This window comes from Aptenodytes patagonicus, chromosome 16 (assembly GCF_965638725.1).
Source record: "Aptenodytes patagonicus chromosome 16, bAptPat1.pri.cur, whole genome shotgun sequence".
Lineage (NCBI taxonomy): Eukaryota > Metazoa > Chordata > Aves > Sphenisciformes > Spheniscidae > Aptenodytes > Aptenodytes patagonicus.
In genome coordinates, this window is record NC_134964.1 from 7,828,076 (window position 1) to 7,838,289 (window position 10,214).

Genomic DNA, 10,214 nt, shown 5'->3' on the forward strand with positions numbered 1-10,214 from the left:
CATTTTGGGGTTTACTCACCCAAGACAATGGATCTTACAAATAGCACTTACAAATACCCGGCAAGACCTATCTTGAATGGAATTTTTCTAAAATTAGGTCCTAATTTTCTGTGGCCTACACATGGTGTAACCATTTACGCAAGTGCAAGCAAATGCAAAGTCAGTATCAAGAATTTCTGCAGACTGGATGCAAATTACGCTCCTTGTGCAGGTTTGTCGACACCAGCTGCAGTACGCTACAGCATAAAGCTTTTCTGCAGCTGCCTGTATGCTTTCCCCCCTAAGGAATGGTCCCTCGCCCTCTCCAGCTTCAGTCACACATTCCTGATCCCTCCCTTGTTTTCCTCCCATTACCATCAAAGGGGATTCTCCCCGTTCTGAGGTGGGTGTGTTCGCAAATGACTAGAAGAATAGAAATTTGTTGGTGCTTGTCTTGTGTTCTCTGCCTTTTATGTTCCAAACGCACTCCATTTTAAGACAGGCCAGACGGTGTGATCAAACGTTTCTCTCACTAGAATAGAGGCCTTTGCTGCAAAACCAGGTCTCCCTGCATCTTAAAATGCAATGCCCTGGAATACTGTACTTAGACCTCGTATTACAACCTCTTCGTCAGAGAAACAGTGACAAAGCATACTGCAGGGGGAACGCAGAAGTCTAATTAATACAAAATGTCAATACCACCCTCAGCCCTCTCCCAGGCACAAGTGATCATAAGGACAACCCATCCAAATGAGCAGCATATACAACTTTACAAAGACATATGTATGGTTCTCTGGTCAGCCCTTATAAATAGCGTTTTACATATTAAAATAAATATGTCCACGTTGCCAAAGTAGCAAGAGGTTTCTTCGTTATTTAAAAAAAATATGTTACAAAACAATATCATTTATATTTCTTGCTTAGTTTAAAAAAAGTAATAAAAAAGTCATTTTATAAAATAATATGAAAGTAAATTGAGTACAAGAGTGTCCATCCCTAGCACGTGTCCTGGGTTTGTACATTAGGACTCATCACGAGATGCTGACCTCCAGGAAGTCACGGAATCATTCCTTCACTTCTAGTTGGACAAAAGAAATCCAGTGCTTGCTTTTTTCACCACTTGTATCAAGTCTATGATGTAAAATTCATGGCAAGGGAAGAAGTCCTAGATCTGGGGAAGGTTCTCATTACTGCTATTTATGGCTTCGCTACTCCCTGTATCAGATTGCCTTGTGTAACACGGGAAGAGGATGTGAATGGCCAAAACCGAGCCCTGGAGTTTGGAGGTAACGAGTTCCAGTCAAATAGTGTAAGCAAGAAACTGCTTTTTTTTGTTTTTCTTGACACATCCTAAGTGTGCAAGAGTGTGGGAGCACGTGGGTGTGTACAGGTTTGAGCATGCATGGGTGTGAGCGTGCATCTGCCTGCATGAGCGTAAGGAAGATTAGAAAGTGTGGGAGAAGGGCTTAGAGTCTCCTCCTGATCTAATCTCTCTGCCCCTCTGAAGACCCCTTCCTAGTTACCACTGCTGAGCATCCCCAGAAGTTTACTGGGCTCCAGGCCCTGTTGCTGTGCCATCTTCTGAACATCAAAACCCATGTGCATGAGGAACTGGATCACGTTCATCTCCTGCCCTGTGAACTGGTCCCTGATAGTGGGGCACGAGGGGTTGCAGTGAGGCCACGGACAGCTGTCAATCAGATGAATTGGGCAGCCTTTCAGAGGGGCCTTCCCATTTTTGTTGCTCTCATGTAGGCTCCGATCCCAACAGTGCAGGGCACGGGGTAACGATGTCCCCTTCACCTGGATGTCTGTCCAGTGACTGAAAAGACAAACCGTACAGATTGTATCAGAGGGGTCAGGCTGTCAGAACTGGTTAATTCCCCTACCGATTCCCTGTTGACCTTTCATAGAATCTGCAAAAGCACTCACTTGCGTGTAATGATCTCATGAGACAAACAGGCAGGAGCAAAGCTAGCGCTAAAGGAAAAAAGGAAACATGGATTAGGTCTTGGAAGGACAAAGTAACTCCTGCTAAATAGAACCTTCCGGACTAGGTAGAGGGTGGAAATTTTGCCGTCCCTAGCAAGATTTTTAGAAGCAGCAATGACTATCATGATATAAAACCCGACCGGACTGGAAAGCATCCAGAAGAAAAGGGGTTCCATCCTGCCTAACAGTGCACATTCACAACAAGAGACTCCTGAATACCTGCTCTTGTATGAAGCAAGTAAGGCACGTTAAGAGTTGCTTCTCTGTTGTCTCATCAACTCTCCGGATGTTTTATGATCAGTACTTTTCAAAACATCCCTGTGAGGTTAATGGCTGCGCAACGGCAAGGAGCCTCAGACCCCACCTTGGAGGTAGGAAAGAAAAAAACAAGTTCCTATTGATAACAAAGGGTAGCTGATAATTGTGAAGTTGGAAATTACTTTGCACTTATCCAGAAAGGAGAAAGGCAAGATTCTTGATGTAGACGAACTAATAGTTACCAAATTTAGAACAATCGTTCCTGCAGAGATCTGAGAAATGCTGCTAGGACACTGGATAGGAATGCCTCTTAGAAATAAATGTGCCAGGTTTTCCTCAATGAAATACTTACGTCACATCCTTCAAGGTGTTTCTCAGCTCCCTACCCAGATTCTGGATGTAGAGCCACTGCCCTTCCTGAACAGGCTGGCCAGTGAGGTGAACATTGTCTACAGTAAGCTGGGCCTCATCAAAGAGCCACTGGACAACAAAGACTGGACCTAGGAAGACAAAAAAATTTGGAAAAGGGATTGCTCTAAGTTAGCTGCGGGTACAGAGGAAACCCTAGAATCCATTTTATATCTCTCCTCTGATACTTACATCGAAGAGTGGGGTAAATCTTATATCCAAAAAAGCAATTCCATTCCTCTCCCTCTTTAAACTGCAGCTTACAGCGTTCAGGAACGATACCGTTCCAATACCTAGAATACAAAGCAATAACAGAATGAAAGGCATAGCGCAATCCTAACAACGGCCTTTCCATATCCCAGTCTATTTCTGTTCCGATTATAGTTCCAACTTGTTGACACCAGAGTTCTTTCTTGGCTATATTGTCCCATCAACACATTTTAGAGCATCTACAAATTGCACGCATTCTTCTGCACGCCTAGATTTTAAATTATTGTCTTTTCCAATAAAATCATTGAAAAACCACCGATGCAGATGATAAATACTCTTTAGGTATCAAAATGAAGGAAGACAGAGAAGGAAGACATCTTCTCCGCACTCTAACCTCTTATAGAAGCGTACTTTAGAGCATCTGATTGTACCTTATTCCTCTTCTGATGGCTTCTGTTGGAGCACACGTTATAGTATCAATACAGTCAGTTCTGCGATACTGTTTATTATCCAGGAACCATCCAGAGTCTGCCAAGCCTCGCACCTGAATCCCTTGATAACCCATCTCCTCCAGCTGCTCTGCCACTCGATCCACATTCAGGAGCACTCCTGTCCCTCCAGCACTGCAACAGCAATGTTAACACTGCAGTCATGAAGCACACAGACCCGTTAAACGGTTGGCTAGCATACATACTGTCACAGCAGTGACACTGTAAACAACTTCATCTGTCCACAGGACAATCCACTACTGACTTGGCAGTCACCAAGTTATTTCCTTGCTTTGCAAAACCCTCAGAAGTAAAGCCGGTGCCGAGTAACAATCTGATACCTCAGAAACCAAATCCTGTTCTTATTCTTTCTTCTGGGAGATATATGTGCTTTGTATCATTTGCAAGGGGTTTGGCTGCTCAAAAACTGAAAGAATCTGAAGGGAGACAAATTCATCCTTTGCAACTTCTCTATTACACCCCTGTGTAACATACGCCGAGTGTACCATAGCTTTGCGCAACATAGCTCGATTCAGAGCACCTGCGTCAGGCAAGTCTGATTTTTTAACTCAGATGTCCCGAATCTATTCACAAGAGGCATGCGTCTCATGCTGTGGGCCGACAGGAGCCAGCATTCTTGATGCAGGGAAGAATGAATACATTCCCTCCCTCTCGCAAAGCTTTTACCTTGTTATCTTCTCCTAAGTGTACCTGGACCAAAAGCCAAGGAAATAGTCTCGTATCACCCCCTGTTGCACCACTTAAAGGAGAAAACTGAGAAGAGATACAGGGTTTGCTGTGTTAGTGTTACTGTACTCCTAGAAGAAATTTTTCAGGAGCTGCGGAGACCTCCCTAACAGTTTTCTACTGTGGAAATCCCCTGTCTTCACAGGAAATCTTGTAGATACCTACCTGCTCCCTGCTAGCAGCAACACTTTTGCAGTGCCAAGACCTTTTCCCACCAGCTCCTTTATAACCTCCTGAATGATCAGTGCTCCCATGAAGGCATATTCATCTGGAAGAGAGAGCTCAGTGTCAACAAAACTGTTTCCTGTCCAGGCTACGACTTTGGCTTCCTCTTCACAAATGCTCAAGAACCTTATGAAGGGATTATGAACCTAAAACCAGGCCCATTTTCTCCACCTGTATCGAGTACCTCTAACAAGAGATACTCCCCCCCTCCGTACAAAACTTGCCTCCCTGAAAGAAATCAGTTCCAACTTACTGCACCCCTTTTCTCCCAATAAAGCCAATTCAGCCAAGCAATGTTTCACAAAATGTCACACCCACACAGACCGCTCCTTCCTCGGCACCACCAAAAGGCAGCCACGTTCGCTGAAGTGTAACTGCTTCAAAGGAACAATCAGAAGAAGCTGTGATGAAGTGAAAAGGTCCCTTACTGTGACAAAAGTGTATCTGTGGCATCCACGAGTGGTCCGTTTCTCAATTTAAGGGTTAGTGAAGAGAGACATCGGGTGACACCATGTCTGGTTTAAGGCCAGAACTCACAGACCGGCTCAAAGAAAAGCATTAACCTTCTGCTTTTTCAGTGCCACATCACGGAGCATCTTAGGCCCAATTCTTTTGTTCACAGCAGCGTCTATCAACAGTGATTCCATGCCGGTCAAAGAAAACTCTTTGTGAACAAACGAGAGGAGAACCAAGCCCCTGGCGTTTCTATAGACATTACTGCACCCAGACACCAATCCTGCGTTGAGTTGGGAAACCCAGAGGAGTACATGAGGTAGAACAATTCATTTGCATGAAATCCAGCTTACTCTGGAAGAGCACTCCTTTAAGCAGACTCCCAGAGTTCCGTCATCATCAAAATGACAGCCAGTGGCAATGCGCCTATTAAGATGAACTATCCTTCGTTTCCCAAAGCAACCTGCCGACAGCTTTAGCCTGACACATGACGGCTCCTTTCAAAAGCCAAATATCCTCCTGCCAGAAGTCCGAAACCAAATTCACTGCGCTTGCCCCTCAGACCAGCAAAGCCAAAGTTGCATGCAACAAACCATGGTTCCTCAGCTACAGCATTTCATTTGCTGTGTGCTGGAACCTGGAGATTCATCTAAAAGGAATTTCGTTCCTCTAATCCTTGCATACTGCATCAGTGTAACATCTCTGCAAGCAGTGGCTCTGAACTATGTCAAAACAGCCTGAGCTAAAGAGATCAGGATGTTTTATCTGGAAGTAGCTTGATATTCTTTCCTGCCCTTCAGCAAGAAAAAGCCTGTTCTTCATTCATGTAATTTCACAGAAGTCTGGCCATATCCTTTAATGTGCGATGTCTGGGGCAGCAACAGCCCATCAGCAACACTCACTTTTCTCAGACTTGGAAGAGGCACCACTCCAAACATCACTTGAGCAATAAGGGATGAATCTGTAAGAGAGAGTTGTGTGAGTACTGATGTTCCTTTGACATGCAAGGAGGGGTGAGGACAGGGTCAAGTAACTGGAAGAAAATTAAACCCCGGGGAGGGGAAAAGGGAAGAGTTTCTTGCCCGGTTAGACAACTTACCTTCTTGCACACCAAGCGACAATTATAACTGTCTTGAATTTTCTCCTGAACACTGGTAGTTTTACTGAGTTAAATCAGTATCAATGTGTCTTTTATCAATCTAATTGAAGCACTGAGCTCAGCGGACAGAACGATGGGCCAAGATTTTGCTCTTAGCTGTCCCACTGATACGGTGGATGGCCTGCCACAGGGCAACTCTCTGTGCTTCAGTTTTTCACATGAAAAATGAGAAGACCTCGTCAATGCAGTGCAAATGCTGACTGCAACGACTGGAGGTTTTTGCAGGAATGAAGTTATCTTCCCATTTTTGTCTCCGGCTTGCAGAATGCAAACTAACATCCCTCCCTTCTGCTTTTCCCTCCTGTACAATGCATATATAAACTGCTGTCTTTCTCATTTCTCTTCTTTGAACTCGAAGAGCTGCTCCACACTCCTCTCAAACTGGCAAATGCGTACCATACTGCCAGCCCACCACTCACAGCAGTATTTGCCACTTCAGCTGTTTGAGAAGGCTCTCTAAGCTATCCCCAGTTTTTCTTCCTTAGATCACCCCACAACTCCCAAGGAGACCGGACTTAAGCTTCTCCAGACCCTGCCAGCGCTACTTGTTAGAGAGCTGAACTAGAACAAATGAGGAAACATACAATTTCCTCTCGCGAGTGTTAGTCTTAATCTGTCTTTGTAGCATTCTTGCTAGCCGAAAAGGCAGGAGATGCTTTTAAGTATAAACCTATTTCCCTTCGTTGTCCCTCCTTACACCATGTTTGCATTCCACCAGTGGGGATTTTCTTCTGGTTGTGATGACAGGATCCCGGTTCCTGCAGACGGGCACAAAGAAACAAGAAATGTACAGATGACAGTCTGCGATTTCAGAGAAACCGTACGAGCCTCATGCAGGATCTCTGACCACACAGAAAACAAACAGCCATGATGAAAAACATTGGTAAGGGAAGTGGAAGGAACATTTCTAAATTTGCCCTTAGGCAGATGTGACTTTCAGAATTTGATTCATGCTAGAGAGGAAGCCTGTCCAGAAGCCTCTTGTAGTACAAAAAAGAACCTGTGACACATACCTAAAATTAAGCGCTTCCCCAAAAAACAAATCCTAGCAGGTGAATTCCAATATATGCAATTATAAGATCTGTGTGAACGACAGAGGTTTGGGTATTCAGAAAGCCGGAGCATAAGCAGCGAGAATGAAAAGAGGAGCTCAACATTCCTGGGCTGACTCAGGAGCCCGGTGGTCCAGAGCGTGGGTATCTGGCGTGCTAATTCCACCTTATGCGTGACACTGAAAGACGCCACAGATACGTCACGTACGCAGCAAACGTATGCTTTCACACAGAGGATCACCTTCGCCGGTTAAGTGACGATACGCAATTGTAAACGGGGAAAAGGTGGAACCACGCAGCTCCAGGCGAAAGCCCAGACGGTTAATCTGATTTCTCCCTACGCACACAGGGCCAGTCCTACTACAGGCAAACACGCGCATCCAGGGCAGCGCGCAAGGAAGTGCATCTGTCCTGACAAACAGATTAAGAGGTCCAAGAACAGTTCTTCTGACAGGATTAAGAGAAACACAGAGTCTCTTTACAAAACGAAAAACTAAACCACAACTCTGAAGATCCCAGCAGGTTTGTGAGTACATGCGTGCATCTAAACTAAAGAGAGCATGTTGGCCAGAGTTCAAAAAACCAGTACTGTCTACCAGCGATAACCGTAGACCCCAACGCATGTGCACATCTGTGCTTTTAGAAGGTTTTCAGAGAGCGGAGAAGCACGCTTGCTTGGGCGTCCTCTCGCAGGAGCGAGAGCCCGTCCGTGCCCGTGACGCCGCGCTAGCGCCGGGGCGGGAGCAGTCGCACGGCAGCGACCACGCGCCTGCGAGGATGCCGACGCCGCGGGCGGCTGCCCCGGCCTGGCCCCGCTTCCTCGGGGGGTGTCCCCACGGGGCAGAGGGGGACGACTCACCCACTCGGGTGGCGGGCCACTCCCGGGAGCTCATGAGCCTCCGCATGGTGTCGTAGCGGGTGTCGCAGTTCTCCCTGTTGAAGCAGTACCACCCTCCTGGTGAGGGGAAGAGAGGGGTCAGCCGCCCCGCCGCCCTGCCCAGCGCCGGCGGCTGGGCCCGCGGGCCGGGCCGCGGCGGGCAGCCCCCGAGGGGGTCGCCGGAGGGGCGCGGGCAGGCAGGGGGTCGGGGGGGCCGGCGGGCGGCAGGAGCGGAGCGGGCGATGGCCGAGAGCAGGCGGCCCGCTGCCGCCCCGCGGGCAGCCTCCCCTCTCCCGGCCCCCGCCCGGCGCAGGACAAGCCGCCCGCCCGGCGCGGCTGGGGCGGGGGGGGACGGGACGAGGCGCCGGCGCTCACCTTCCAGGAACAGCAGCCACCGCCGACTGCCCTTGGACTCCTTGAGGTAGTAGCTGAGGACAAACAAACAGGAGGCGGCGCGGCGTTAGCGGGAGCCGGGCCCGACCGCAGCGCTTTGATGCCCGCCGGGCCGGGGCGCCGGGGCTGCGCCGAGTGTTTGGGCAGAGCGCAGGGGCGGCGGCGGAAGGGGCGCCGGCGCTCGCGCCCGCCAAGACAAGCGCCTGGGGCCGCCGCCGCCGCCGCCGCCCGGGAGGCGCTCGCTGCACCTGTCGCCGCCGCGCCGCGCGCCGCCGCGCGGTGGCGCCACAGCCCTCGGGGCCGGGGCCGGGGCCGGGGCCGGGGCGGGGGGAGCGCGCGGCCGGCCGGGGCCGGGACTCGGGGAGCGCGCGGCGGGCCGGGGCCGGGACTCGGGGCCGCGGGGGAGCGCCGGGGGCCGCGGCGAGGCGCCGGCGGGCGGCGCGGGGCAGTCCCGGGGCGGCGCGGAGCGGGCCGGCGGGGCGCCGTGCGGGCCGGGCCGGCGGGGCGCGGCGCGGCGCGGGGACTCACCCGGCCGGGCTGCCGTCGTTGCAGGTGACCGAGGCGTTGTGCAGGAGGTGCAGGCGCAGGTCGTGCGGCAGCGCCTGGGCCGAGCAGGGGTACAGCGACTGCGCCAGGCTCTTGACCTGCGCCATGAAGCTGTCCATGTTGCCCTCCACGGCGGTGAAGTCCAGCGGGAAGCTCTCGGCCGCCGCCGCCGCCGCCTCGCCGCGCTCGCGGGCCGCCGGGCCCCGCCGCCGCCAGCCCTTCCTGCCCTCGCCGCCGGGCCCGGCGTGCAGCAGCCCCAGCAGCAGCAGGAGGTGGACGGCCGCCGTGCCCATCGCCGCCCGCCGCCACCCGCCGCTCGCCGCGGCGGCAGCCAGCCCCCGGCGGCGGGCAGCGCCGCCCGCGTTCCGCCGCGCCCCGCCGCGCCGCCCGCGGGGACGGGGGTCGGCGGCGGGCGGCGAGGACAGCGCCGGCGGCGCGGGCTCGGCGGCGCGGCTGCCGGCGCAGGAGCCCGCCGCCCGCTCCCAGGCGGCGAGCATGACAGAGGGGCACGGAGTGCGCGGGGAGCGCGCCGGGGGCGCCGCCAGCCCGGGCGCCGCGTGGGGCAGCAGCCGGCCAGCCCCCGCCCTGCCCTGCCCTCCGCCCCCTCGGAGCGAGGCGGAGGGAGCGGGGGGTCTGCGCCGCGCCGCACCGGCACGGCGGGCCGCTCCGTCGGGGCGCGCCCCGCGCCCCCCGGCGCCGCCATCGCCGCCCCTGTCGGCGCCGGAGCCGCGGCCGGCGGCGCCCGCCAGCCTCGCCCGCGGGGCGGCGGGGGCGCGGGGCGGCCTCTCGCCGGGGCCGGGGCTGGCCGTGGGGGTCGGGCCGCGCGGGCGCGAGGACCCGCACGTGGCAGCCCCCGCGGCGGCGCCCCCGGCCCGCGCCGCCCCCCGCCCCCCCTCCCCCCCGCGGCCCCGACGGCGGCTCCTCCCCGGCTCCACGTGGGCGGTGCTGCCCGCCCCACCCCGCGGGACGTGCCACCGCCGCTCCCCCGAGCAGCGCTCTGCCCCGCGCCCCCCGGCCGCCGGCGGGGCGGGACCCCCGGGCCGGCCCGGGGGTAGCCGCGGAGTCCTCGGGGCGGGGGTGGGGGGGGCTGCCCCGCGGTGCCGGGCTCCAGCCTGGCCCCGGCCCGCAAAGGAGCAGCGGGAAGCCGGGAGACGGTCATTTGGCCCGAGACATCGGCTTTCGGTCCGCGTAGGCGCCGGCGGGTGACCGGGGCGGGCAGCGGGTCGCTCCCGGGCAGGGGATGCCGCTGCCGTGGAACAAGAGGGGACGCGGTGGCCCCGGCTGCCTTTAGAGGGACACTGGGAGAGGGCTCTCCCGCAGCGGGGGGATGCCTGCGGGCGGCCGGGGGGGGGGGCACGGCGGGTCCGAGGCGCCGGCCGCGCCGCCCCCGGCTCGGTCCCTGCCGGGCGCGGCGGCCCCTCGCCCCG

General features: G+C 54.5%; 1 protein-coding gene across 1 annotated transcript; it reads right to left on the bottom strand.

The window, feature by feature from the left end:
- Positions 1 to 634: 634 nt before the first annotated feature.
- Positions 635 to 9,095, bottom strand: NOTUM (notum, palmitoleoyl-protein carboxylesterase). The gene is made up of 11 exons (XM_076353907.1): positions 8,770 to 9,095; positions 8,224 to 8,276; positions 7,831 to 7,926; positions 6,617 to 6,677; positions 5,663 to 5,721; positions 4,248 to 4,350; positions 3,279 to 3,470; positions 2,830 to 2,930; positions 2,582 to 2,729; positions 1,912 to 1,959; positions 635 to 1,801 (listed from the first exon to the last, which is right to left on the bottom strand). The coding sequence occupies exons 1-11, from the start codon at positions 9,078 to 9,080 to the stop codon at positions 1,495 to 1,497; spliced, it is 1,479 nt and encodes a 492-aa protein (XP_076210022.1). The 5' UTR covers positions 9,081 to 9,095; the 3' UTR covers positions 635 to 1,494.
- Positions 9,096 to 10,214: the final 1,119 nt, after the last annotated feature.

What these genes read in the sequence shown, in the direction of transcription:
- NOTUM (XM_076353907.1), bottom strand. Translation starts at nt 9,080, where the DNA reads ATGGGCACGGCGGCCGTCCACCTCCTGCTGCTGCTGGGGCTGCTGCAC. An exon ending in GTGGCCCGCCACCCGAGTGG is followed by an intron (nt 6,678 to 7,830) that starts GTGAGTCGTCCC and finishes GCCCGTCTGCAG; the next exon opens with GAACCGGGATCCTGTCATCA. An exon ending in GATTTACCCCACTCTTCGAT is followed by an intron (nt 2,730 to 2,829) that starts GTAAGTATCAGA and finishes TTGTCTTCCTAG; the next exon opens with GTCCAGTCTTTGTTGTCCAG.